The sequence below is a fragment of the Melopsittacus undulatus genome, chromosome 6 (genome assembly GCF_012275295.1).
Source record: "Melopsittacus undulatus isolate bMelUnd1 chromosome 6, bMelUnd1.mat.Z, whole genome shotgun sequence".
Taxonomy (NCBI): domain Eukaryota; kingdom Metazoa; phylum Chordata; class Aves; order Psittaciformes; family Psittaculidae; genus Melopsittacus; species Melopsittacus undulatus.
Genome location: NC_047532.1, coordinates 76,043,505 through 76,071,483, shown reverse-complemented (window position 1 = coordinate 76,071,483; position 27,979 = coordinate 76,043,505). Strand labels below are relative to the sequence as shown.

The window sequence follows — 27,979 nt, the reverse complement described above, 5'->3', positions numbered from 1 at the left end:
GATGAGGCTGGCATCACCTGCAGATTCAACAAGAACATAGGACATGAAAGCCCATGAGAGCTCAGCAGCCTCGAGCTTGCGAACACCCTATGTTCTGCCTTACCCATTGGCCAAAGGCCATGGAGAAACAGCTGAGAAGGCCAAGCAGCAGGTCATGACTTTGCTACAGATTTATTTCTGTGGGAATTAATGAAACTGTACACACAACTCCAGAAAAAATAATCATCATCATCATCTTTTATAGCCTATAATCCTTCTTTCACAGTACAACGCAACAGGAAAGGATTTAGTCAGTGTAAACAGAAGGTCCAACAGTGATCATCAGCTATCACACATCAGCTGCACAAACACCACAACTACGGAATTAATGCCATTAGCACACACATCGACAGTACCAGGACATATTAGAACTTTACCTACAATGCTTTTTCGTGTGCAAAAAGCCATGAAGACTCAATTTACAGAAGGGCACCTTCTTTGTGGGTGCTGTGACTGCCTCCTCGGGGCTGTCTTAACCATTTGGCAAAAGGTCTTCAAGGTACCCTTAACTTCACCTGCAGCACAACCCATCAGTGCCTCTGGAAACCAGGCACTCAAGTGTTCTCTGCTGCAGCAGGATAAAGAAAAAACCCAGCTGAGGAGGAATCCAAGTCATTTATTAAATCATTCCTGAATTTCAGCTTAGATCCATTCCTGCACCAGGAACTATTCACAACAGTCCTGCTTCTATGGATCTTAAGTTCACAGAACCCGAGCAGAACCATCCTGCACCAGCACCAGCTTTGTAAATGGAATTCACAGCCAGATGCCACAGGAAAACCCAAGAGGTAGTTCTTTATCATACCTCTGTGAAAAGGCAAACTGAACAAAGGAACAGGATGTCGAAGTGATGCAGTGAACCTAAAGGCAACAGGTACCTACTATGGGGGTTTTCTACTTTTTGGGTTTTTTTTTTTACTTTTTGGGTTGTTTTTTTTTAAACACATGAAGTTAAGTTACAGACATCGTAGAAAATGCACACTTTATGGAATTCCTGCATAGTAGGAAACAAAGAGGCTAGCACTAATCCAACAGCTATGTTAACAGTGAAGACTGCCGCTTACCGGTGCAAGGAAGATGCGCTATGTATATATTAACAGAGCCTCCCCCCTTCTTAGAGGAGTCCTATGGCAACACTGAGATGTTTTGTTCAGAAGGAAAAAGAAAGCATTTTCTTGGGGTTAAACTGCCAAAATCATTCAGTTTTACATCCATCAATTTAAGGCAATGTTACTGAGACCTGAGAAAATGAAAAAGCAAACAGAAAGTGTAAGTTTCTTTTCTCAACTATATATATATAGTGTGTGTATATATACATATATATACATTTCAAGTGTATATCTGTATATGTATATATATACACACACACTTGGAATTTCCTGTCTCCTCCAGCTCTCAGGTGGTGCTGGGGAAAACAGCGATGGAGACACTGCTGTGAGGTCTCAAGGTCGCATCCTGAGAGATGCAGTTTGCTCCCAGGAAACCTAATGGGAGTGCTTGGACTCACCCGGCTCTTTTCCATCTATTCTCTTTTTAAACAGCTCTGTTGAAGCCCTCTGAAGAGGGTTAACTCCAGAACAGGCCTGTAGTGCACCAGTAACCCTAACTGGTTTGTATAGCCAAACTGGAGCTAAACCAGACAACATTACATACAGGAAATTGCTGTGATTCCCCCTTGTCAGGAGAAAAAGAAGGATGTCAGGGTTAATTTCACTGCACCTTTAGCCACTTCCCATAGCGACAGAGTAAATCCTTTAACACAAGTGTGGAATCGGCAATTGTTCTGTGCTCTTCCTTGGAAAAGGAGAATTAAAATGAAAACTCAAACCCCAAAACCATCAACTTGCAAACATTTCTCATTCAATGGCAAGAGACACGAGCGAGATGGGTGGGCACTGCGGACACGCAGCATGCTAAGGAGTTATGACACAAAGTGCACTGGTTTTTGACTCTACAATAGGACGGATGGGCAGCTCCCCTTCAAGTACCACCTCGATGCTCAGTGAATGGCTCTGGAGAGGGCCGGAGGTACCGTGTCAATCTGTAGCTGTAAAGCTTCTGTTTGAGGCTGGCCAAGCTCCACGGCCAATGGGGCGCAGCCCTGCACATGTCAGCTACATCCATCACTGCAGGAGGAGAGATGGGCGCACACAAAGACACAGTCACTTCCCAAAACGTGGAATGGCGTTGCCAGTTGAGGATTTGATGGTGGGCTGAGCCCCAGCTGAAAGATGGACTCAGCCCTAAAACCGGTGGGGTCAGCTCATTCTCCTCTACACGACCACAGGCACAAACCATCCCTCCCTCCTGCTCCCATCCGAGCAGCCAGGCACCCACAGCCCTTTGGCCAAGGCGTGCCATTAGCCTGCTAAATAAAGCAGGGCACCAAAAAGCAGGAGGTTTCCACATCTCAGCTCAGGTTCCCACAAAGTGAACAAGTTTATAACAAGTTTATCACGGTGAGAGGGTGCGTGGCTTATTTCTGGCTCAAACATCAAACGTGACTACCCAAAGATCTGAGACCAAAATAAAAGGTAACAATCCTCATGTGAACAGAAAGCGATTTCCAGCGCTCACCTCTCCCCTACCCTCCTCTCCCTGCCACAAAGGATGAACAGGGAGTCAGCTCCTTTACTCACCCCAATGGGAACTAAATCCTTTGTCAAATCACACATTAAAGAAGCTCACTGTGTGCAAAAGACTCTTACGCTAAAACAGTTCCACCCTACACAGTGCAGTCAACACAGTTTTAACTTAAATTTGCAGCTTGTTCTTTACAAGTGCTTGGCAGAGAATATTTATATTCTTCTGACACCATATAAATAATATTTATACAGCTTAGACATTTCAGACATGCATTAGACTTTAGGTAGTACATATTTCTGGATCATATATGCAACTATTACTGTCAATCAAACCAAGCAACCTTATGCTGGACCGTGCCTTGCGTTATCCAGGATGTTTGATGGGGGCTCTGAATCGTCCATGGGGAGGACCAGGCGCGTTCCTCGGATTACAAGTTCATGATCCCCAAAAGCAAGCTCCCGATCCAGCGCATCCTCAGTGCTGTTTCCCACGAAGCGCCGGGATGTGCCGCTGGATGCCACGGAGTCGGTGTTGACAGTGGAGTCCCCGTAGGTCAGACTGATGTCCCCGTCGTTCAAAATGAGATCAGAGTCATCGTCCTTCAGCTGCTCCTGATTCTGGGCAACAAACAGTGCTGGTTAACTCTTCCCAAGTACTCATGTTAACAGCAGCCTTCCAGTTACCTAAAGGGAACCTACTGGGGAGGGGCTTTTATATAAGAGTAAGTAGGGACAGGCCAAGGGGAATGGCTTTAAGCTGCCAGAACAGGGGAGACTGAGATGAGCTCTTAGGCAGAAGCTCTTCCCTGGGAGGGTGCTGAGGCGCTGGCACAGGGTGCCCAGAGAAGCTGTGGCTGCCTCATCCCTGGCAGTGTTCAAGGCCAGGTTGGACACAGGGGCTTGGAGTAAGCTGCTCTAGTGGAAGGTGTCCCTGCCTGTGGCAGGGGTTGGAGCTGGAGGAGCTTTGAGGTCCCTTCCAACCCAACCCATTCCATGATTCTATGTATTAGCTCATCCCTCAGCACCAGGCTCTGATCTCCCTACCAAGGCTCTAAGCTCGAGGCTGCAGAGCAGCATCCAAAAGCTACGCTGAAATATGAACATGCCGAAGTCCACCCATCCATGATGGAAAGGACACCAAGACTCACTTCGTACGCCTGTGGACTCGTCAGGCACCGGGCAATGGGCCCACAGCACCCTGGCAGTGTGGTGGTCAGGGGGGGCCCGCTGTGTGTCAGCAGAGGTTTCAGATAGCTACAGAGGGGGTTAAGGAAGAAAGAGGAATAGGGCGATGTTGGTGAGTTGAGGGGTGGGATGCAGGGGCAGCAGTGAGGGGCTCTGTGTCTCCAGGAAATCACAGGAAGGAAAGAAAGCCAAGTCCCTGGAAGCACAAAAATCATAGGAATGAGCAATGTGAATATAACCACAGTGGGACATGAGCAGACCAGACACAGCCCTGGTAAGAAAAGGCCTCACAGCATCCCCTGTGCCATGCCTCTCATCGTGGCAAGCTGCTCCTCCACTAATGGATGGCAAAGCATTTGAAAGGGAAGAGGGGACTGATCTAACAAGAGGACTCCTGCCCTTCCTGCCCTCCTGCCACCAGGATCCCTGGGCTTCCAGCCTTGGAGACATGAGCTTTGACCTGAGCTGCTGCTGCATCCCCACTAAAGGTGGATGGAAATGGCCATTTCTCACAGCCACAGTCACGAGGAGGTGCGAACGAAAACCCAGCAGTGTCACAGGAAAGCAAACACTGGTTTCTCTGCTAAGCAGGGAGCAAGCCATGCTCCAGGCCAGCAGAGCTGCTGGGGCAGACAGGATGTGACCCAGCACACACTGACCACCACTGAAGGATACTTGTGATCGAAGTTGTACCACATGCGGAAGAGCCAGGCGCTTTCTGCCTTCGTACTCCTCCTCTCACTCTCTGGGACACCCTGCAGGAGAGTCAAACATTAAACAGCAGCAGGGAAATGTGCCACAGCCTCTATCAGGGCCAGGAGGCTCCAGGTTATCCCAGGGGATGGAAGACACACACCTTCCATCACCCCTTCAGAAGAAACCCATGGGTTGCAGAGAGCACAAGGATGCTTACACCACAACAGGCTGTGGTGCTTCCAGCACACACTGCATTTAGCAGCACAGAGCAGCCTTAGGGAGGTGGTATTAAAGCATTCTTTCTGCTAGAGCCTTCCAGTTCCTGGCCCTGAGGTTTAAAGTGCTTCGGAGCCACAGGCTGCATTCAGGCTTCACATTCCATAGTGACTGACGGGTCCAATCTCCATCAAACCTCGCCTGAGATTTCTGTATGCAAATCACTGCTTGTGGTGGGGACCTCTGGCTTCCTTTTAGACAGAGTAAAGAATGCAGAACTGTTTGGAGGGCACTGTGAACACAATTACACATTCCATGGAAATCTGGCTTTCAGATTCATGGCTCTGGGCTGCCTTCAGCATCTGATGCTTTCTGCCCAGGAGGTGAAAAGCCCAATAAATGGCTCTGCATAAAAGGCACCTCCAAGGTGCAGAACCCACGCTGGCATCAAGCAGAGCCACAGCATGACCAGGCTGCAGGGAAACTCCTGATGCTCCAGCATTTATCTCAGCATGGCTGGTGGTTCCTGAACTGCCACATAGTTACCCACAGGAAACAGGGGGGGGGAAACTTACAAGTGGGGCAGAAGATGCTACATGAAATGAGGCAGTAAATGGTGTTTCTGTACTGCTCTGGGTACTGGGATGAGGCAGAGAGCCTCCATGTCATGCATATTTGGGTGTTTATTTCAAACCCAGCCAGAGCGGGACTGAATCTATTGCAGTCTCTCCCTGCAATGTGGGAGCATTGCTCTCAGCACTAACGTGGACTTAAAAAGTCCAGGGTTGCTTCTCTGCCCTCCCTTCCAAGTGATTAAAAGAAAGGCTCATTATAACCAGAGAGAGCACAGAAACGTCCTCACTCCCACTAACTGCAACCTCTTTCCCCAGAGGACCTAAAAGGTCTCCTAGAGCTGGAAGAGAGCATAGCAGGGACAGGCTTCATGTAACCCCTGCCAACTCCTGCCCAGAGGCTGCCCAGCAGCATCACACTCACCACATTCTCCTGATCCGCATCCACACCAACTCTGTGGAGGAGACAACAAGCACAGGGTTAGCACAGGCAATGCCAGGTGGGTCCGTGCTGAGGTCCCAAGAGGAGGATCGTGTCCTGCCTCCCGTCTCTTCGAACTGAGCACCTTAATGTGAGAGTGGGACAAGGGAGAGGATGCTCTGCAGCAAGAGGGCCCCAGACTCACCGGATATTCAGGCAGGACAGCATGGCTGTGGTGCCCCCGCCGAAAACCCACACAGTGAAGAAGACGATGAGGAGCGTTGTGCTGAACATCATCTGCCGGGCGTACGTGGCTGTGTCGCGGATGGCCAAGGCGAATGCCATGGCTCCTCGCAGCCCTGGCCAGGGAAGGGATGGTGGAGGAGCTGTGTGAGCCCACAGCACTGACAGCAGCCCCTGTCGCAGGCTTCCCCACCCAGGGTTTCCATCAATGCTGCCCCACAAGTGATCCTGTCCCTCTGATGGGGCAAGGGGAATGGCTTTAAGCTGCCAGAACAGGGGAGACTGAGATGAGCTCTTAGGCACAAGCTCTTCCCTGGGAGGGTGCTGAGGCGCTGGCACAGGGTGCCCAGAGAAGCTGTGGCTGCCCCATCCCTAAGGCCAGGTTGGACACAGGGGCTTGGAGCAGCTGCTCCAGTGGAAGGTGTCCCTGCCTGTGGCAGGGGTTGGAGCTGGAGGAGCTTTAAGGTCCCTTCCTACACAAACCATTCCATGATTCAGTGATATCCACCACTGGAGGAGACCACAGCACTTCCACAGTGATGATTTAAGCTTAAGCATTCACTGTGAAGCTGGGGTTACCACCAGCCCAGAAAGGCAACCCCTCCTCCTGCCCAATGCTGTGCACTGAAGCCAAGGCAGGAAGAGCTCATTCCTACACCTCAAAACAAGGTATTCACACCACCCAACCAAAGGGAGCCCTTTCCTGCTCAGCCTCTTCTCCAGCACTGCCTGTAAGAGACTAAGAGTTGAATAAGAACTATTTCCAGGGGTTCAGGGACAAGGAAGTGCAGATGGACCACGCAGTCAGAGGCAGGGATGCGATAACGTACCAGCAAACATCATCATGTGCTGTAAATTTGTTCCAATCTTATTTCTTCTCCCCAGATTCAATAAAAATGACAGTGGGTAAATATTGGCAGCTCTTCCTAGGAAGATAGCAAGCTGTATTTGCACACATTAAGGAAATTGCTCTTCCTATGCCTCCCATCACAACCCACCTCTGCACACAGAGCAGGCGGAAATGCTGAGGAGCCTCAGAAACACTGGTGCTCTGGCTGCAAAGATAACCACCCTGCTCTGAGTGCTACAGCAGAGTGGGCAGAGCCTGCTACTGCCTCCCCAAAGCAAAGCACACACTGCAAGTCAGGAATATCACATAGAGACAAGCACAAATAAACAAGTGAACAATGAGAGGATAGGCTAGAGGAGGGAGAGGAGATTGAAAACACCATTCCCCATCGTCTGCTCCCCCTGCCAGCTCCTTTTTCCACCCCAAGAATTATTTGTCCTCTGTGAAGCTCAAGTCATCACTGCTGCCACAACCCCTCTGACAGTCCCTGGCACCCCACACTGCACAGCTGGGTTTGAAGCTTGAAGCCAAGTCTCATTCCCAAAGATTATTCAGCAAAATGAAAGCAGCAGCAGTTGAGAAGGATAAAAAAGAGAATCTAAGACTCAATTCTGTTTTCATAGCCCGTGAGATACGAGAAGCACCAGCCCCTTCATATTGCTTTTCATCTCTGAAGCTGTGTCTTTTAATACCAGCACCCAGATGGCAAAAATAATCTTGGAGCCAGTATTCAGAGCAGCCCTGAATAATATGGAAAATGCTTCCAGCTTTCATGTGCTGTCCTGAGCATCATTAATTTGCATAAGAGATGCATTTCATGATCCCTCTCATGAATGAGCTATTTCAGCAGTGAGTCAGTTCCTGCTGAAGAGGACACAATTTCAGCCTAACCACCCAAATGGCATTCCCCATGTTCTTCACTCCCTCCATCCCCCAGGATCCTGGGGGAATCCAGCAGACCCTGCTGCAAGCCTACACTCCAGCACTGGCAAAGATAGCAACATCACAGGCAGCAGCATAAACCTCAGCACGGGCAAAGGGTGCAAGGAACTCTGCACACCTGAACTGGTTTCCCTGGGATATGGAAAACATTCCTTCAAAATCCTTGGTTTTCTGAGACAGACCAGGGCTGAGAGTTTGTTTCTGTTAGCATCAGCTTGTAGAAGGGAAAATCCTTCCTTCTAACATCACTATTGTAGCCTTAACTGTGCTACTTGACCACAAAAAAGGTGTTTTTAGGGTTAACCAAGCCGTTCACAGGAAATAAATGGCTACAATGGGCAGTCCCCATTCTCAAAGCCACTCCTGGTGCATGACAAAGCCTGGAGCTTCGGTACCTTGTTCACATGGAACAGGAGTCCCTGCAGCAGCTGATCTGAATGCCCATGAAGAGAGAGAAGACAGGGGGATGAAAAGTAAAGCTGCGAGAAGAATCTCCATCTCTTTCAAATAAGCACCAAAGGAGAAATCCCCTTCTAGACGTAAAGCCAGGCTGATTGAGGAAAACCCCACACACTGGAGAGAAAAACACAACCTGGGAATGAGGAACCTCTCCTATTTATATCTTATACAATGGGCTCCAAAGGATACAAAAGCCCCCACCACAAAGGTAGGGTTAAAGACGTGGTTCTGGAAGGTGAACAACGCGAGTCCCATGTAGGAGAAGATGAAGTTTTCTGCCAAGAAATTCAGCAGCTCAAACAACTGAAAGAGAAAACCAAATTAAAAGTGAGTGAGACAACTGAGGTTTAACACACAGGAGCCCATCCATCACGCAGTAAATAGTTCTTCAGATGCAACCCTCAGAAAACCCATCTGTAGCAAGACGGATGCACCTCATTGTGGCTAGAGGGGAGGAAAAGATATTGGACTGGAAACTCAGAGAGGCTGAAGAGCTCTCACCTGCTTAGTTCTGTGCTGGGACTCTGTAGATAAGTTGTTATAGGTATAATGGGCCTGTGTGATCCCACAGAAGAGGACAGCCACCACACCTGGGGAGCAGAGCATCATGTTAGACTCCTGATCATTAAAAGGGAGCTGAGCTGCACCCCAATGGCACAGGGGATTTAATGCAATAACCCCAGGATAAATAAGGCAGAGGGAGAGCTCCGCCTGCCATCAGTGCTGGGAGAAGCAGAACTCAACAGCCCCATCATCCCTGCAGATCTCCAACCCGGACACAGGGCTGTGCTGGAGCTTGCCTGTAAAGCCACATGCTTCAGCCAGCAGGAACGTGCTCCAGGACATCAAGAAGAACAAGCCTGTCTCCAGCAACGGGAACTCCCGAAGTTTGGTGAACTTGGTGACGTTGCAGATGGTTAAGGACAATTTGGAGAGAAACTGGAGGCTAAAAACACAGCAAATCCACTTGTGCATCACAGCAGCACTACACAGCCTGCCCCTAAGGAAGCTATGGCACTGCCTTTGATGAACTAAGGCAAAGAACATGCAACACTGCATCTGGGTGAGATGAAGCACAGCAACAGAAGCTGCTTTGCAAACACAGCAAAAGGATATTAAAGCTGTCACGACTCCGGTAGCTGCTCCCATTGCAAAAGAGCCACTGAATATCCCCAGGAAGATCCCGATGGACTTGAACATTGCTGTGACATCGAATGTGTGGCTGTTGTCACCTGCCGGCTGGTACGCAACAATTGAGCTACAAGAGGGAGGTAAAGCACACACAAGAACGAAACAGTCCTTAGTCTGGATGGAGAGGCACCTCCACAAAGCTACATAAGCCAACACTGAGCCTGAGAAACCAGGAAGACAAAACCCAAGTCCCACACTGCAATTCCTCTAGGATCACAGCATGCAGCAGCAGCATTCCCACCCTATCCCAGGGAATGTGGGATCCCCTTCACTCCTGACCAGCTTTCTGCTGTTCAGCCACCCTTCCTAAGCACAGCTCTGCATTTGCTCACTCTAGACATTAGAGAGCATCAAACCAAAGCCCATCTCTTGCACGATCTCCTGCAAATGCATTTGCTTAAGTGATAGTCCATCATCTATGATGGGATTTGGGGGGTTTGGCACCAGCTCTATAAAGGCAGGCACTCTGCAACCACAAAGCATTCAAGTGGGAAGCCTCCATGATGTGAATATCCCCTGGAGAGCTATAACTTACTCTGCTTTACACATTTAACGTGCACTGCATTTATCTGGCACCGTTCTGAGTTCTGAAGGGAAACATTGCAGGGCAGGAAGTCAAAGGGCACAGGGCTGGCTCACAACAGCAGCACGCTCAACTTCACCCACCAAACTTCAAAAGACCTTCATGATGAGATGGTAAATGGGTTTGCTCCCTCCTAGCTAAGGTGAGCTGAGCCCTCCCACTTGGAAGGGCTGAGATACAGGGGGACCTTTATCCATCTCCTAAATGGGGTTGGAACTGGACCATCTTCAGGTCCTTTCCATCCCAAACCATTCTGTGTTTCTAAATGCCATTTATGGGCTCTGCACATCACTTTCTTGGATGTAAGCTTACAGAAAACATTAACTTCCAGTCCACAATCCCTCAGCCAGCTCCATTCAAACTCTTGGATGTGAACTTTAAACCTTTGCTGTTTAACCTCCTGAGTTCTGCTGGAACGGAACGTTGCTGCCTCATGCACACATCCTGCAGCTTTCTACCTTAACTACACACCAACGTCAGGGGTCACTTCCCTTGCTCAACTTCCCTGCTTTCAACACCTTTCCTTCTTCTGCATTGTCTTTTACACTGCAAGATGTACACTGTTATTTAACTGCATTTGTCAATCCCATCCGACACTTCCCATTCACCAACATGCTCTTCTGCTGGGGCTTGGGGTTTTGGTCTTATAAACCCAGACTGGTTTCATTTCCCCTCCGTAACCAACCGTTTGGATGTTGGGCTTGTGTTTTTACCTCTTTGCAGTTTTCCTTCTGGTTCTGCTTTCTGCATCACTAATAAGACACCATTGCCAGCTTTATGCCCATGGGGGTCTCTGTGGCATTCAGCCCCTGTGAGACCTCCCTTGGGAAGAAGCAGGTAGAGACCCTGCTGCTGCATTCACCTCCCTGCTCCCAAACCGCATCCCCGGCACCTCACTGCCCACTGGTTTTCGGTTCTGTGTTCAATTCCTCTTCATCTTGCAACCACCTCCCAGCCACCAAACCAACAAGAGGCAGGACCAGAAAGGCAGGAACCAGCAGCAGATCCTGCTCCCCAAATACAGGAACATTTGTCCAGGACTGGAAGCAGGGAGGAGAGGAGCCCTGTGGGCACCCAGCTCCTGGCACAAGCAATGGAGGAGTCCCAGCTCCTTGTCCTCCCCTGGCACAGGGGCTGCTCATGGAGGAGTTCTCCTCCTTGCACCTAAGATGTGCTTGTGCCCAAGTGACTTGAGGCTGCCCTTGACACACCTGCACTGACCAATACCCACCGTGCTGATAGGGCTGCCCTATGCTGCTTACAATGACCCTGAAGACAAAGCCCACTGGTGAGGAGCCCTGGAGGGATCAGCATGCTGCTGGGCTAGGCTGCACTAAAGCCTTGCAGCAAAATAACTGCTGCCTGCAGCTCAGAGCTGCTGTTCTGGTGCAAGTCACCTTATTTCAGACAGGGGTGGATGGAACTCAGCTTGTGGGAAGGCAGGAAATCAGAGCAACAGCTACAAAGCTGGTATTGAAACAGGGCGAGAGGTGATGCGGTCACCTCCATGTGTGGAGATGCACTACACTGATGCTAAACCCACCCAGAACCTTCCAGCACAGGCTGGAAGACCCCATCCTTTCCTCACTTGGGATCCCTTCTTCAACACAACCTGGCTGTGCAGCATTTACCCTCACACCAGTGGGGACACATCCAGCATAAAGCCCAGAGTGAGCAATGCAAGCAGTTCCAGAAACCTCAACAGAAGCACTCAGTTCCATGCCTACAACTCATGCGGGTGGGGATACACAGCTCACAAGATGCTATTTGCTGCCTCCACCTTAGGAAAACCCACACAAGCAGCACACTGGAGTGACAAGTATTCCAGAACTATTTCCTGCATTAGTCTGAGCTGTACGTGAACCTGTCACCACTGCAGATATCATACAGTGCCGAACAAATGGCCATGATGACTACATGGTGAAAATGCAGATCAAATACGTCCTGCATGCAGAGGACAGAAGATGTTAAAGAATAGCAAATACTCTTCAGAAAGGCAGCATGTGTCCAGTGCAGAGTATTCACTCAGTAAGAAATACCATCTGCTTGATGCACAGAAAGAGGGAGAGAAAGGAAACTATTCCTACCTCACCCAATGCATGTACTTGTGAATGGGAAGGCAGGTGGGAAGGAGCAAAGCCATCAGCAAGGAGTTCCAGTGGGGCTTAAAAGCAGATCTGGTGCTTATCCCATTTCAGAGGGACAGAAAAACTTCCTCTTGACTGGGCCAACCAGGCATAAAAGCAAAACAAAACTATCCATCATGCAGGGGGAAGCTATAAGGACAGCCCGTAATCCCAAGCTGCAGTCTCCTATGTGGTCAAGAGGTCCCTACAGCTTTTGGGCACACTCCAAATGGAAAGCTGCTCTTGCAGACCTGTTCAGGAGGTCTCCCAGCACCTGACATGTACCATGGATAACAACTAAAAGTAAAAGCAGAGCACACTTACGAAGACAGCACTATGGCAACGGCATCATTGAGGACGCTCTCGCCAAAGAGCAGGGCATACAGCTCAACATCAACCTGGAGTTCATGGAATATGGCAAGAACAGTCACTGACAAATAGAAAAACAAGAGAGACATTCAAAAAGGTGCCGTTATTTTGGTGCAATCAAAGACAAAACGTACTGGTTTAGAAAGCTGCCTTCCTGCACATCTGTGCCACTGCTGCAGTGGTGCCAGCCACCCCTCCTGCTCCCTCCAACAGTCTTCCTTCCGCCCTTTCAGATGAGGATTTGCTTTATCATTTCCCTCCTGCTCCTTTTAAACACATCCTGGGCATTGGGTCCATTGAGTCTTTAGCAGGCAGACATGAGCAAACTCTGCTTTGAGCTCTGTGATGCATGAGCAAACTCTGCTCTGTGCATGGGCCACAGTACCACGCTAACACCAGCCACTCAGCTTTCATGATGCCTTTGGCATGGTGCATCAGGGAGAGCCTTCCTCCACCTACAGAAGGCCAGGTGGATGCAGGCTTGTCCAGGACGATGCCTGTCTTCTCCTTCCATCTCTGATACTCCAAGGGAAATCCTTGGATTCACCACAGGTTGACAGAGTGGAAATGCCAGCACAGAGGTGTGAACATCACAGACCTAACTGGAGGAAGCCAGGCATTAGAGGGTGTCTTGTGATTTACAACCACATGGCAGAGACCACAGAACCCTCAAGCCCTTCCATGATCCAGCAGCTCCAAGAAGGGAATGAAAATGCAGCAGGTTTTGTGTCTCAGCCTTGCAAAAGCATCACAACATCTAGAGCAAGCGAGATGTAACACGTGGTGCATCGCGCACAGCTCAGGCTGCTGCAGAGGGCTGAGCTAATTCCAATCAAAGTCCTTCAAAATAGCATCCAGGCACTCAGCTGTGCACACTGAAGGGGGTTTAACACTTTTATGCACAGGGAAACATTCCATTTTTACCTGTGGAATCTTCACGTTCCTATTGTGAAGCTTGAAGAAGGGATACCATGCCAACATCTCATCTGAAGCATTTCTAAGCATCACTTCTACCTGCAGTCCTTGCCTGGCCTCTGCCCATCTGCCATCAGGTCTACCACACCACCATCACACCCAAGAGGTGCTCCCCACTTTGCAACACAAAACCAGTCTGTGATTACCACTAAACTAACTAAAACTGCCAACTGAACACGACACATGTGCTTATGAAGCATCTGCTGCTGGCACAGGATGGCAGGGACACGGTGGACCTGGCCCAACATCCAGTGAATTCAAGAGAGAGACTGGCCAGGACTTGACTGCAAACAAAGATTCGGGAAAGCAGAGGTTTGGAAGGTCTATTCCATGTAATTGGAAGGAAATCAAAAGTCATGGAGACAAACGTGACCTCTAAGAATGTCACACATCAATTGAACCCCAAAGTTCAGAAGGAGGACACTTGTGGGTGTTTAAGACTTTCTTCCCACCTTCACCACAACTCAAACCAGATCAAAATGTAGGTAAAATGAGGGGAAAAAAAACCCATCTAACATACCTGGGTCAGTAGCTGATACAATGGCACCGAAGAGGAGGCAGTCAGTGAAATAGAAGTCTCCCCCAAGCTGCCCAGTGACTTTCATCAGCGCCACGCAGCCATACACGACAGAGCTGGTGATTAGAAGAGGCAATTACTCATCCCTGCAGTGCATTAAAATGACACCCCAACAGACTCAATTCCCCTGAATTTGCCAGATTAACCCCTAAGGTTATCCAAGTGCCAGGGCACCGAAGAACTGAGCTGAGCATGGCGAAACCCCAGGGCCATGGTCTGGGAGGTGAGTGCTGGATCGCACACTGGACCGCATACATGGCCCACCCGAGGAACCAGGGTGGAAAGTCATCCATGAGCATAACATGGCTTGGGAAAAGGAGCATCCAGGTTCATGGGGTATCCCAATCTCTTTGCAGTGTCTTGCGTGAACACATTTCAATGGGGTGACCTTGGCCTGACTTTAGAATAACCAAAACTCTCAGCAAGGAACAGCTAATGCAGATGCTGAGTCTGCTTGAATCCATTGGACTCCCCAGTGGAAAACTCCCTCTGCCTGCCTGCATGCTGCTGTTCAGAGCAGGAAACCTCCAGCTCCCTCTGCACACAGGGATGAATAACCTGACACACCATCTGTGCTCACCAGGCACCTGCTTCCAGCAAGTAAGGACAGGACGTGAGTTTACGATCCTGCCCGCTACTCCCTGTTAGGGCTCTGCTCTCAACAGTTTGAAGTTCCTGATTCAAGACAGTCTTCCAGAGATGTGTGAAACCTTCCTTGCCAGGTGTGTAACTGCTCCAGATGGGATGCTGAGAAAGCACTATGCAATTAGACAGCAATCACCCTGTCCACCCAGCAGACGTTTGGCCACTGAATAGTACTATTGGCTGCTGCTGAGCAGCAGAGACAGTGCCTGTGTGATCCTTCAGGGCTGGGATTCGCAGCCAGAGCTCTCGGAGCCTCCAAAGCCCTCCACAAGAACCAGACCAGCTGCAGTTACTCACCCGATCACCAGGCAGGAAATTGCAGTGCCAAGGAAGGCGTAAGCCAGGATGGATCCCAGGTTTCTGAAGAAGTGCCTCTAGAAGGAGGATTAAAATGAAGAGTTACATTTGCTATCAGCTTCCTTCAAGCCTGCACAGGCACCACACAGGCTCTGTAGCTATTGGGACCTTGCTCAGACACCACAAGCTGGACCAACACGGCTGAATGGTGCCCATCAGTGTACACTGCCAGACCAGCAGATGTTGATGCAGCGTTCATAAACATGAATGCATCATCTTCTTGACCTGTGTATTTAATATGGTGCTGTTCTAAGTCCTGGGAACTGATTTCCTAACCCAGCAGCATTCCTCCTTCCTTCCCCCGCAAGCTAAACAGGATCATTCTCCTCTGTTTCCAAATCAGCATTCCAGAGAGCTGCTGAATTCCCACCCTCTGATCTGTTTCAGAGGCTGAAATGGGCCAGAGCCGACCTCCAAACCCATGCTGGGAGAGGTTCAAGTCACTGACCCTTCCCAGGGATGGACAAGATGGACTGGGGCACTCTCAGCCCTGCTTCCTGCAATCCCACATGTACCGAGGAAAACTATACCCATCTCCAGAGCCTGCTGAGCAAGCAGTAAAGCATGTTCAAGTATGAGGAATGCTCTGGAGGCAGAGGAACTGAAAACACAAAGCTGCAAAGGCACGTACCCTTTTCAAGCTGTAGCCTGCATAAAATATAATTGGAGGAAGCAAAATGTTGAAGAACACTTCAGGATCAAAAGTCACCTGTTAAGAGAGGAAAAAACCCAACAGTCAAATGCTTTGCAAGAGCACACAGATAAGGATGTCACATAAAACACGTGGAGGAAAGCCTGTGCCCCCACCGGAGGTGATGCTGTCAGAGCAGCTCTGAGGATGCCTCTGGCATCTTTTGGAGACAGAGTGCAGAACTGAACCAGCTTAATTTAAGATCAGCTGCAACTGGAGTTTCATTACATTGTGTTCTAATTATAAGCTATAGCTGATCATAATCTGATTGAAGTGAAATACACATAGAGAGAAAACAACCACTTAACGCAGCAGCTACAGGAGGTGCCCATCGCTCGCCTCTGCAGTCACCGGCTCCCTCACCTTTCTCAGCATCTCGTTGTCCTGGACGTTATTGAGCTCCTGGGCACTGATCTCCCCTTTCAGGGTGTACTCGTAGTACTTCCCGCTGACGTTCACCAGCAGTGTGGCAGGACTGGTCTGCACTTGGCAGCTCAGCGTCACGTTGTTGACATCGCTGGGTACATGGATGCCATAGCGCAGGACCACGCCGACCAGGACCCCTGCAGAGGAACACGTGTCAGTGAGACAAGCCATCGTCTCTTTGAGGACCAGACTCTGATAGGACAAGAGGAAACGGCCTCAAGCTGCACCAGGGCAGGTTTAGATGGAGCTGAGGAACAATTCCTTGCCCAGAGAGTGCTCAGACATTGGAACAGGCTGCCCAGGGCAGGGCTGCAGTCACCGTCCCTGCAAGTGTTCACACAGCGTGGAGATGAGGCCTCAGTGCCATGGGGTAGGGGTGGCCTTGGCAGGGATGGGAATGGTTGGGCTGGATGAGCTTAAAGGGCTTTTCCAGCCTGGTTCATTCCATGACTCTATAAAAACCTGGGTGTCCTCCCAGGAGAACTACAAACGCTCATGCAGACTCTTTAACACTGGCCATGGACTGGTCCTGATGGGTTTTGGTTCCCCAGCAATGAGTCAGACCCCCTTGCTCTAGAGCAGCAAGCTGCAGACATAGAGGGCACGCTGGTTTTCTTAGGGCATTGCTGGCACACAGGTGGGGAACCAGGCATGGCACTGCTTACATGAGCCTAAGCTATGGATATTGCACCTAGAACCTGCCAGCATCACGGTTTGCCACTACAGAAACACATTAAACCCTTCATTTTGGTAGGGGATTAAAAATGATAACACAGGAACAACACGAACACTTTGAGGACAGCGTGCATCCTTCAGAAGATGCTGCAGCACCATCCCTCTTCCTCCCGCACTGAGGAGCTTCCCCAGCACACAGCAGCGATCCCTGCTCTATAAAACCCATGGAAGCTCCCAGTCCAGGCCAAGCACCCGGGTCTCCTCCTCTCCCCCTTGGAGCCTCAGCTCTGCACCATGAGCAGCAGCCCCAGGGCAGCTCCAGCAGCCAGCTCTGCTGCTGGGCAGAGTATCCTGGGGTTAATGCGCAAGCCAGCAATCCAGAGAGCACTTTCCCAGCAGGCTGATGAGCTGGGAGCTCTCCCATCCACACTAATGGCATTCACACGGTGCAGAGTGCACTTCTGACAGAGCTTCCTGATATCCGCAGGCTGGGCAGCAGGGATGTCCCACAAGGCACCTTTCCCTGTAGCCTTCAGCACAGAAGGGTTTGGAAACGCCTTGATGAAGGCAGCGCTGAGGCACCACGGAAGTCCTGGGTCTCAACCCCATCTCTGAACCATGCGTTTCTGAGAAGCCTTCAGACACATGGGGACTAAACAGAGACTGCAGTACTGAGAAGGCTTCTCCGTTTGCCTCTCAAGACACTCCTGCTTCTTCACTCTGAGTTCAAATCATGCTCTGTGCTGAAGGGAACATCAAACTCTTCCTCTGCCACCATCCCCTGGGAGCAGAGCCTGGGCAGGAGCCATTCAGCATCTCCTGCAGCCAGTTCCCAACCACCCACCCAGATTTTGCCTTCTGCCCTTAGAACTGCTCCTCCACTCCTAAGGAGCAGGCAGCACCAGGCACACCCTGCTCTGCCCCTCCAGCACTGCCTGGGGTGGTTGGGAATCCCAGCATCCCAGCCTGGTTTGGGCTGGAAGGTGCCTCAAAGCTCCTCCAGCTCCAACCCCTGCCACAGGCAGGGACACCTTCCACTGCAGCAGCTGCTCCAAGCCCCTGTGTCCAACCTGGCCTTGAACACTGCCAGGGATGGGGCAGCCACAGCTTCTCTGGGCACCCTGTGCCAGCGCCTCAGCACCCTCACAGGGAAGAGCTTCCTCCTTATATCTAACCTGAACTTCCCCTGTTTCAGTTTGTACCCATCACCCTTTGCCTTCTAAAGTCTTTTTAAGGAGTTGATATTGCGTTCCTTTCACACAGGAAGCTGCTGGCGCCTGTTCCCAGATGGAAACCCATCCAGTGACACCTTTACTGCCCAGGCTCAGCGCTCTGAGATGAGAGGCTCTGTAGAAGGAAGGAGGGATGATGGACATGGATGTTGCTGCTGGGAATTCAGAAGAGATCCTGACTCACCCTCCGCTGCTCTTAGTCCCCATCCCAAAGCAGAGCTACATCTGACAGCACCCCTGCTTGTCCTCACTGTCTCACTCACCCAGGCAGCTGCTCCCAGCCACGCTCTGAATTCCCACTCTAGCTCGGAGTGGGATAAGAGATAAGGGACTGATAGGTCCAGTATCTGCCAAGAGCTCTGTGCTTGGAGCTCCCCACATCAGACATGTTCCCTTGCCCTGTAACATGCAGGTCCTTCTGTCACCATGCAGATGCCTCTGCCATGGCAGATTAGAGACCTGCCCCACAGCATCTCCCTAACCAACCCTCCCCATCTAATGATGCTCGCTGGAGGCACTTGAAACAAACCCGACTCGGATGCCAAGGTTTTCCAGACACCAACCCCAGTGCTGGGCTCAGGCTGCCTGGCCCAAGCCCAGGGAACCAGGTAAGGAACCGTTGGGAAACAGTTCCAGCTCTCCAGGTGCTGGCAGGGCCACCCCAGCAGCAAGCCCTGACCCTCCCTGCCAGTATGGACATGCTCCTGCAACCAAAAGTGGCATGAAGCTGAGCCCTGGGAGGGAGCTGAGCGCAGGGAACCTGACACAGAGGAAGCTGCCAGCCAAAAGTTGCAGGGAGCAGGGAAGCTGAAGGCAAAGCTGTTCAATTAATTGAGCTCTTTCATGCAAAGGGTGCGTTTCCATCGTGCTCCTCCCAACTCCATTAGAAACAACAAGAGCCCATGGGCCTTCTTTTTGAGTTTTTAGGTGCTGCTGGACGTTTCCGAGGGAAGGTTTTAAATGAACACTAATGTATTGCCACGCCAGCACTTAACAGCAGTGGAAGCACACAGCATCCCCAGGCGAGCATTAATATGGACACCGAGAGGAAAGGAAAACGTAGTGAGCAGCTGAACTCATCCTGACAAGGAGCAATGGAGACATGTGCGAGCCAGGGGCCCAGTGGGAACAAGGAAACAGCTTCTAGAGAAGCTCCTGCCACATCCACCACCAGAGGCCAACGAGAACTGAAACACAATGGTTCAATTAATCATCTTCAATGGTGAGGGCCTCGTTTTAAACACCCAGATGAAGCTCTGGGGCTGCTAAACACCTACTGTCTGTCACTGTGTAATGACTCTGGCTTCCATACAGCTCTTGAGCATCAACCCTGAGCTGACAGGGTGATTTATAAGCTATAAATCCACCTGGAGCAAGAGCTTTTCACTTAGAGTAAAAGCACAGCCACCAAGGGAACTCTGACGTGTTTTGGCAGGAAGATGTGTGCAGAAGTTCTATTTGAGTTAGTTTTGTTGGTTTGGTTTGTTGTTGTTCAGGCAGGGGGTAATCAGAAAAAGCCAAGCTTTTACATTGCTTCTCTTGCCCAGAATTCAGGGTCTGTTTCACGGCTTCCCTGCTGCAGCACTGCCCTGGGGCTGAGAGCAGGGGAACCAGAGCATCACAGAGGGATCAGAGCATCACAGGGGGACCAGAGCATCATAGCAGAGACCAGAGCATTGCCAAGGGGACCAGAGCATCACCGGGGATGAAGGAATGCAAAGCAGCAACAGCACCTGCTTTGCTCCCTGCAGCCTAAGTTGTCACTCTAACACAACAGCATCTCAGCCCTGCTTGGGAAATGACACATCCCTTTTCCTATGGCAGCTGTTACAACCTGAGAAGCAGATGCCAAAAGCGGCGACAGGAGGGGGAAAGCTGGGGATTTTCTGCATGACCAGCTGGGTGACGTTACATTTCCCCAGCAATTCCCCGAGCACAGGCTGCAAAAGAGCAGGCAGAAAAGATGCATTTTATGGATCAGCAGGAGACCTGAGCAGCCTGAGAGCAAGGGGAGCACTCAGGTGGGTCAGGGAGAACAGAGAACCAAGAGGAAGAAAATGCCAGGAGAAGAACAAGTTTGGAAGCATGAAAGGAATAGAAAGGCCATGCATTGATGAGCTCCAGGGCGGAAGGAGAAGGAAGACCTTCCATCCTGGAAGCACGTGCTCCCATCCTGGGGAGGTGACAGCCCTTGCCCTGGGCTGGAGGCCAGCAGTGCCTCAACAGTGGCTTGCAGGAGTCCATGAGGGCAGAGCACTGCGCTGTGCCTCTGGGCTGACACAGGCATCTCCTCCCCTTCATTGGGAAGGACTCCTCCAATAAACTGGAACTGAGGATCATAAAAGCCAACAGCCCAGCAGGTCAATGCCTTCGGAGCAAAGCTTCCTGCTGGGCAAGGGACTCGGTCACATCACTGCTCTGAGTCTGGTCACCATCACCGAGCCAGGGCACAGAGAACAGGCACTGACCACAGCGCTCAGCAAAGACACCTTTTCAACCCCAAACTCAACACATCTTGTCCGAACGAGGATCCATGGCTGTGTTAAGCACTGCCCCGGCACAACTCCCAGCCCTGCTCTCCTTGAACTCCAAGCCATGTAAAATAACCTGGACAGAGCCATGGATGGCATCTCCATACAGTTAACTTGAGGCCACTCCACAAGCCCACATCACTTCAGCAAGTCACAGCTCGTCCTCAGAACCCAACCAGCTACAGACCCGCTCCCCTTCTTGTGGGAGCACCTCACTGAGAGCAGGGACCCCAAAAGCAGGAGCTCATGCACACAGGTCCCTCCCTGAGCAGCAGGACATAGGGCCTGCGGGTCCCTGAGCACAGCATCTCCCCAAACGGCCTCTCCACTCTTCATGGACAGCTTGTGGGAACGTAGGCACTCCCAGCACAGGATGGAAACACAACCCCCAGCCCCAGCGTGCAGACACACGGCTCCCAAGCAGGGCAAAGCCTGTTCTGTGCTGCCCCAAATCCTCGCCCTCAGCCCCGGAGCAGTGCTCAGTAGTGCCACGGCTGCGGGGCCACTTGGCACACGGTAGCCCCGGATGCCACCACCTTCCCCAGCGCTGCAGCCCCCGTAACGCTCAGCACGGGGTGAGCGGGACCGGGATGCAGCCGGGAGGGAATACGGGTGTCCCCCTGCACCCACACGGGAAGGTGTCCCCAGAACGAGCCCCCGCGGCAAGAGGCCACGGCAGAAGGGACCCGCAGCGGTGCCACGGAGGCGGCGGGTGGGGACCAGCCCCGATGCAGAGTGGGACCGGCTCCGAACAAGCGATACCCAGGGAAAGGCGGGGGGGGGTGTCATGGGATTGGGGTGCCCGGCGCCCCTCACCGTAGATCATGGCGAGTCCGGTCTCGTGCAGGAAGCGGGCGCGGCGGTGCTTGAAGAGCCATATGGTGAGGATGGTGAGGGTGAGCAGCAGGATGAAGACGAGCAGGTTGGCGCTGTCCTGCCGGTGGCTCTCCTCCGCCGCCTTCTCCGACACGATCTCCTCCTCCAGCGCCCCGGGACGCGCGGCCGCGGCCGACACCTCCCCGCCCGCCGCTCCCCGAGCCCACAGCCCCGCCGCAGCCACGGCCGCCAGCACCGGCCCCGGCCCCGCCATCGCCCCGGTACCGGCCCCGGCCCCGGCCCCGCCGCCACCACCAGGAAGCGGCGCTGGGCGCAGGCGCTGCGGGGCGGGGACAGCGCTGCCGGGAGCCCGGATAGGGACGGGGTTGGGGCGGGAGAGCGGAGCCGACGGGACGGGAGCAGGGGAAAGGATGGGGAGAGGGTGCGAAGGGGCAGGGGCTGCGCGGGGGGCAGAGCGCAGGGGAAGGGAATGCAAAGGGGAAGGGGGCCGGAGCGCAGGGAGTTTTGCGTCTGCCTGCCCCGAGGTGGGTCCGGGTGAACAAGGGGGGGTCGTGCCGCTAGGGGAGGGGGTGAGACCTGCGCCTAGCGCCACAGGGATCAGCTGGAAGGAGATTTGTAGGAGATACCCTCAAGGAATTGCATCTGTGGCCCGAATCTGTGCACCTCGGGGCATGGAAGGCCTGGGGTGGCTGGCGCTGGTCCGGGGTCAGGCTCCTGACCTGTGTGTCCCTTGTTCTTGCATGCAGAGGGATGGAATTGTCCCTGGGATCCTGTGCTCTGTTTTCAGCTGGGAAGGACCAGCCCGGCCCAGCGCTGCTGGTCTGCTTCCCCCTGGGATAATCCTGGCTCCAGAGGTCATCCCAACCCCTTGGGTTTGATGGAGCAAGTCCAGAAGAGGCCACGAGGATGCTCAGGGGCTGGAGCAGCTCCCGTATGGAGACGGGCTGAGGAAGTTGGGGCTGTTCAGCCTGAAGAAGAGAAGCTCGTGGAGACCTCAGAGCAGCTCCAGTGTCTGAAGAGGGCTACAAGGATGCTGGAGAGGGACTGTTCATTAGGGACTGTAGTGATAGGACAAGGGATAACAGGTTCAAATTGAAAACAGGGGAAGTTCAGGTTGGAGATAAGGCAGAAGCTCTTCCCTGTGAGGGTGCTGAGGCGCTGGCACAGGGTGCCCAGAGAAGCTGTGGCTGCCCCATCCCTGGCAGTGTTCAAGGCCAGGCTGGACACAGGGGCTTGGAGCAGCTGCTGCAGTGGAAGGTGTCCCTGCCCATGGCAGGGGTTGGAGCTGGAGGAGCTTTAAGGTCCCTTCCAACCCAAACCATTCCCGGATTTTCTCAATTACCTCGGTCCCATCTGGGAACACGGTGGGGCGGTCACGCCCCCTGCCGCGCAAGCCACGCCCCTCGGGCGCGGTCTGTCCCCACCCCCTTGTGACGCCATCAGCGTGCGCCGGCGGGGCGCCCCTGTCGGCGGCGGCGGGGCGGGCGGCGGCTATGGCGGCTGGCTCGGTGTGGAAGGGGCTGGTGGGGCTCGGCCTCTTCGCGCTCGCACACGCGGCCTTCTCGGCGGCGCAGCGTGAGTGACCGGCGGGCACGGGCCGGGCCGGGCCGGGAGCTGCCGGGGCCGGGCCGCGGAGGCACCATCATCGCGCCTGCGGTGCGGAGAGCGGAGCTGGGCCCCGCCGGGAGCGCACCGGCACAGCGCGGGGGTCGGCCCGGGCAGGCCCGCAGCGGCCGGAACGGGAACGGAAAGGGAAGGAGAAAGGGAAAGGGAAGGGAAGTGCAGCCTGAAGGCCGATCGCGGCTTCACCACTTCCATGTGTCACCCCCGGTGCTGTTCCCCTCCTGATAGCGGGGCCGGGGCCGTTCGGGGTTGGGCATCGGAGCATTGCCCCGGTGTCGGAGCCCCGCAGCGGGTCCCTGCGCGCTCCGTGTTGCTGCTGTGTGTTCTCTACACAGAGCGCTTGACGTGTGCGTGTTTCTGTTTTGTAGATCGCTCCTACATGAGGCTAACAGAAAAGGAAGACGAAACGTTGCCCATAGATGTAAGTGTCCGTTGTGACAACGTTGGTAAGGCGCCTGGTGGATTGTTCAGTCTCCCTCAGTTGCTTTGTGATAAGCATGAATACAAGGCAAAGCAGGTTTTAAACTGCACTTTCATTTGAGCTCCCTCTGTCAAAAAGAACCCTGTTTTCCATCCCTACCTCCAGCAGTGTGTTCTGCCTGTCAGAACAAACCCCAGCTACAGACCTCGCTCTCCTTTTTAGCATTCCCCTGAAGCAGCTTGTCCAGGAATTCCCTGAACTTAGCCCAGAGAGCTTTCACCTCCATCTCCTGCTTTGCAGCATAAACATCCTCCTTCCTCTGGCGTCTGCTGGCTGACATTCATCCAGCATGGCTGTGTGCCTGCACAACCTGCTTCAGGAAGGGGGGGGAGTGTTGTGTTTTCATTTCCTCTCATTTCTTGGGGGTTTAAACCCCATTTCAGTTATTGCCTGTTCATTTTGCTTAATCAGAAGGGGAAGGGGATCTAACACCCACAACTGGGCATGGCATTAGGATGGAGCAGCAGCTGCCAGCACCACACAGCATATGCTGGCAGCCAGCTCACTTCTCAGAGAGAGCATTTAGATCCTTAAGTACACAGGACCAGGGGATTGTTCTACGGAGTTCACTGAGGAGCCCTGTGCATCCATTCAGCTCGTGCAATGCAAAGCAGTTGTCAGGCAGCTGAAGCTCTTCTTGGCTCCATCACCCTTTTGCCACACTAAATAGGTGGGGGTATCTCACCTTCCTGTGCCTCAGTTTCCCTGCTGAGATTCTACTCAGGTATTCCTACTGCTTTCCCTAATACATGATTCCTGCTTGGATTTCCACCTCTGTAAAGCATGAGATGAAAACCACAAGACTGAAAGATGAGCTATTTGGGGGGTAAATAGTTAATAATAGAAAGTAATGTAGGAAAAGAGACTAAAGTATGTTGTGTTGTGCTTCCCTCTGTTACAGATAGTTCTTCAGACCCTGTTAGCCTTTGCAGTTACGTGCTATGGGATAGCACACATCGCAGGAGAGTTTAAAGACATGGATGCCACTTCAGAGCTAAAAAATAAGTATGTTTTCATCTCTTCTCTTCATGAACCACATGTAGCTGCTGCTCTCCATGCACACTGAGCACTCAAAGAGCTTTGCTTCTTAAATGCATGTTGTGAAGTCACACCTGGGAAAGCCAGCTGTGTCTTTTAATATCAGAGTTAGATAACCAGGAAAGCTTCAATCAGCTCCTTGCTTTCCCTCATCCATACTTTTGCTGTGCAGAGTTGGAAGAGGAATGCAATGTCTGCATGGGAAGTCAAAGATCAGCAGCCACAAGCGGCTGTCCTGAGGTGGTCTCAACCTGTGGGCAATATGCCTGGTTCCCTCTGCCTTTGCTTCTTTACAAGAGTTGGAGTTATTTGTATCTCACACTGAATTCAAGGTAGAATCTGAAAGACTTCAGGAAAAGAAGGGGTTTTGAATTGAGATTTTGGAATTGGATGGGCAGACATGACCTGTCTGGCTGTTTCCAAGAACACAGGGGAGGATGCGAAGCCAACAGGTTACCAGTGTTGTATTTCATAGCGTTTACCTGAACCCCATAGCTTCAGGCCCAGAAAGGGAAGGAGAGAGAGCTGCCAGTAAGAGCATCAAGGTGTTAACACAAGGGGCAGCTGAACTTGAAGCTGGCACGTTCAGTGCTGCAGGCAGCAATCCACGGGCCTGCCCCAGAACTCAAGGAAGGTGAAGCTTGTCCAACCTCTGCAGTCAGTATTTAGAATAGAATAGGAAGGGTTGGAAAGGACCTTAAGATCATCTAGCTTCATTGTAGAACTAGTTCTTCATGCTTGCCTTTGTAGTTCCCTCTGTGCTTTTGTTTAGGAAACATAAAAAGAGAGCAAGAGTCTGAAAGAGTATTATTAACATTGCCTTTCTACCTTTATTTTGCAGGACGTTTGACACATTAAGGAACCATCCATCTTTTTATGTATTTAATCATCGTGGTAGAGTATTGTTCCAGTCCCCAGACACAGTGAATTCCTCTTCAAACCAAGATGCTTTGTCATCCAGCTCAGCACTGAAATTCCGGAAGCTGGAAGCTCTGCGTCGCTGAGGTTTTCCCAGCTGCTGATGGTGAACCCAGGACACTGAGATGTAATATTCAAGTCGGGGATGTAAACACTTTTTTTTTAATTTCTGGAGCAGTATTTATATTGATCTTCCAGACTTTATAAAGTATATATATATAAACTAATGACCTTTGTACACTGATTAATGAGAACGACTCCATTGTGAATTGGCCACGCGGTGTAAATCACTCGACAGTTATGCTGTGAAACCCACCTTCCCATTGCCCTCTATTAAATCAAGTTGCAGCTGATTTAACTCCAGTTAAAACAAACAAAACCAGCACGCTGGTTTGCACTGCATTTAATGCTCTTTGACAAGAGGGAATGGTGGAGTGCTGGCTGTTTTCTCTGCTTGCCCTGCAGTTTGTGGAAGGCCTTCAGAAATGCTGTGTGAACAGCAGGAAAAGGGGCAGCAGCGCCTGCTCTGCGAGCCCTGCACGCTGTGGGCAGGGGAAGGCAAAGAGATTGCTTCATCTTTATCTTTCTACGATGCTGAGAAAGTTGTGTGAAGGTCTGGGGGCTTTCTATCCATTATCACATTATTTCCTTATTGCCTTCCTTCAGTTAAGTGTAAACTGGCCTGTGTTGCCCAAGCTGCTCAGAATGGGGCTGTTGATTTGGGGGAGGCAGCTCACATCTGATCACGCAGATAATCTACCATATATCATAATATATACAGATATATAGACACACAAGATAATCTCGGCTTGATTGCCCACTGTAGTGCTCTTCTCTCTGGTGAATACAAGGGTGTTTATCAGACAGCTGAATGCTTTGTTGGCACCAGATACAAATCCCAAGTCATCTTCTATGAGCTGTATTTAAGTATGAATAAGAAATTCCCATTCTGGTTGTGGTCCAGGGGTAGGGACCAGCAGCCAGGTCTGGTTGTTGGCACTGGTACAGGTAATCAAGTTGTGGTTCAGCCACCCCCTTCTCTGCCAACAGAGCCTTTCAGTCTGATTTCTTTATCCAGCTGAGCCCTTTTGTTGTTTCCTGTCTTGACTTCATGTAGTAGGACAGATAACACAGCCCTTAACTCTGACTGACGCCTCAATTCTCACCTCCCCTTAGGGCTGAATCGATGCTACAGTCTCTCTTGGTCTGGCATTCCACGTACCTGGCATGGCAAAGGGACGGTAGCTCAAGATACTGATGGGGAAGTGAGAATTGTGCCTGGTCTGAGGCTGTCTCCCTGCTGCTTTTTGTCTAACATCTGGTTTTGCTTTTTAACCTGGTAAGAACTGTCAATGGCAAAAGGCTTAACAAAAACACTGTGTAAACTGAAGCCTCTTGTTCTGACTCTGCCTGTCCTATGGAGTGGGTGCCCCAGTGCTAGAGCAACATTGCAGCTGCTGCTCCACAGTCACTCGAGCATCTAGCTTTGGTTAGAAAGGGTTACTCTGCCACCTGAAAGTGGCTGAGCTGCCTGGTTACTGCCTAAGGTGTTCTGGTTGTCACAAACCAGCTGCTGTCACCAAAGGCCTCAAAAACAGCAAGTATCAGGTGAGCTCTGCTGCAGACAGCTCTCTCCTTGGGGAAGAGGGCTGCTTGCTGCTGCCACTGCATGGAGGAAGTGGCTGAGCCTTGGCCAGGTGACCTTGGGAGGCACAGAGGAAGGAATCAGCTGAAGGAGAAGCAAGCAGAAGGTCAGGTACCACCATACCAGGCTGATGCTGAGGTTGGCAGGAGCTGTTGGCAAAGGGTCTCTTGGGGCAGGGCTCACCCTTCATGTCTAAGAAGCCCCATTTGTGGTACTGTAAGGCTGGGTGGACCTGTTGCTGTGGGACAGGGCGAGTGGAGAACATCCCCTGCACCTCAGCACAGGTCCTGTTAGCTGCATTAAGTCTCTTCTCATGCCACGTACCTGACACTCCAGCAGCAATGGTTCTATCACAGAGCTGTACAAGCTATTTTTTCTTATGGATCTCACAATGCCCAATAAAAATGGATACCCTTGAAGTGGTTGGGAGTTGTTGTGTTTATTTCTGAGCAGCCTGGAGCCTGCTGCAGCAAACCCCTGGTGACTCAGTGCTTGATACCCCCAAGGACTTTCATGAAGCGATTGTGTTCCTTATTGGGAGGTAAAGATCAGGGAGAGGAACCAAATTCCTACAAGTAGGGAAGCAAAACGTTTAGGAGGGAAGTGTTACTGGGGATCTGCATGTCTTTAAGATTCTTAGTCAATGAATCTGACGTATTTTGCCTTCCATTTAAGCATAGTAAAAGCTTTTCTAGCACATGCTCATCCCCTGCCAACGCAGGGGACAGGCTCCTGCAAGGTGTGGTATTGCAGCAGGTAATGGGGGAAGCTCTCAGCCTACCCATAAGGCTGAAAATGGTTAAAGTCTGTGAAGCAAGATCACTTTTCACTCCCTGTTCTGCTTTTCCATT

The 27,979-nt window shown here is 51.6% G+C and overlaps 2 protein-coding genes across 2 annotated transcripts; one reads left to right on the top strand and one right to left on the bottom strand.

The window, feature by feature from the left end:
• Window positions 1-208: 208 nt before the first annotated feature.
• SLC9A6 (solute carrier family 9 member A6) lies at window positions 209-21,691 on the bottom strand. Its single transcript, XM_034064197.1, has 16 exons — window positions 21,403-21,691; window positions 16,086-16,285; window positions 15,663-15,740; window positions 14,972-15,048; window positions 13,973-14,085; window positions 12,433-12,538; window positions 9,325-9,466; window positions 9,009-9,114; window positions 8,710-8,798; window positions 8,398-8,511; window positions 6,788-6,899; window positions 5,920-6,073; window positions 5,718-5,748; window positions 4,485-4,564; window positions 3,773-3,878; window positions 209-3,242 (listed from the first exon to the last, which is right to left on the bottom strand). The coding sequence occupies exons 1-16, from the start codon at window positions 21,674-21,676 to the stop codon at window positions 2,967-2,969; spliced, it is 2,058 nt and encodes a 685-aa protein (XP_033920088.1). The 5' UTR covers window positions 21,677-21,691; the 3' UTR covers window positions 209-2,966.
• Window positions 21,692-22,880: 1,189 nt separating this feature from the next.
• MMGT1 (membrane magnesium transporter 1) lies at window positions 22,881-27,547 on the top strand. The gene is made up of 4 exons (XM_034064334.1): window positions 22,881-22,998; window positions 23,415-23,467; window positions 24,429-24,532; window positions 25,407-27,547. Exons 1-4 carry the CDS (start codon window positions 22,917-22,919, stop codon window positions 25,567-25,569), a joined length of 402 nt encoding a protein of 133 aa, XP_033920225.1. The 5' UTR covers window positions 22,881-22,916; the 3' UTR covers window positions 25,570-27,547.
• Window positions 27,548-27,979: the final 432 nt, after the last annotated feature.

Bases quoted from the DNA above. Each gene is read 5' to 3' on its own strand.
- MMGT1 (XM_034064334.1), top strand. From the start codon at position 22,917: ATGGCGGCTGGCTCGGTGTGGAAGGGGCTGGTGGGGCTCGGCCTCTTC. The intron at 22,999-23,414 runs GTGAGTGACCGG...TCTGTTTTGTAG, and splicing joins GGCCTTCTCGGCGGCGCAGC to ATCGCTCCTACATGAGGCTA. The intron at 23,468-24,428 runs GTAAGTGTCCGT...CCTCTGTTACAG, and splicing joins ACGAAACGTTGCCCATAGAT to ATAGTTCTTCAGACCCTGTT.
- SLC9A6 (XM_034064197.1), bottom strand. From the start codon at position 21,676: ATGGCGGGGCCGGGGCCGGTGCTGGCGGCCGTGGCTGCGGCGGGGCTG. The intron at 15,049-15,662 runs GTACGTGCCTTT...TCCTCCTTCTAG, and splicing joins CAGGCTACAGCTTGAAAAGG to AGGCACTTCTTCAGAAACCT. The intron at 3,243-3,772 runs GTGAGTCTTGGT...TTTGTTGCCCAG, and splicing joins CGAGTCCACAGGCGTACGAA to AATCAGGAGCAGCTGAAGGA.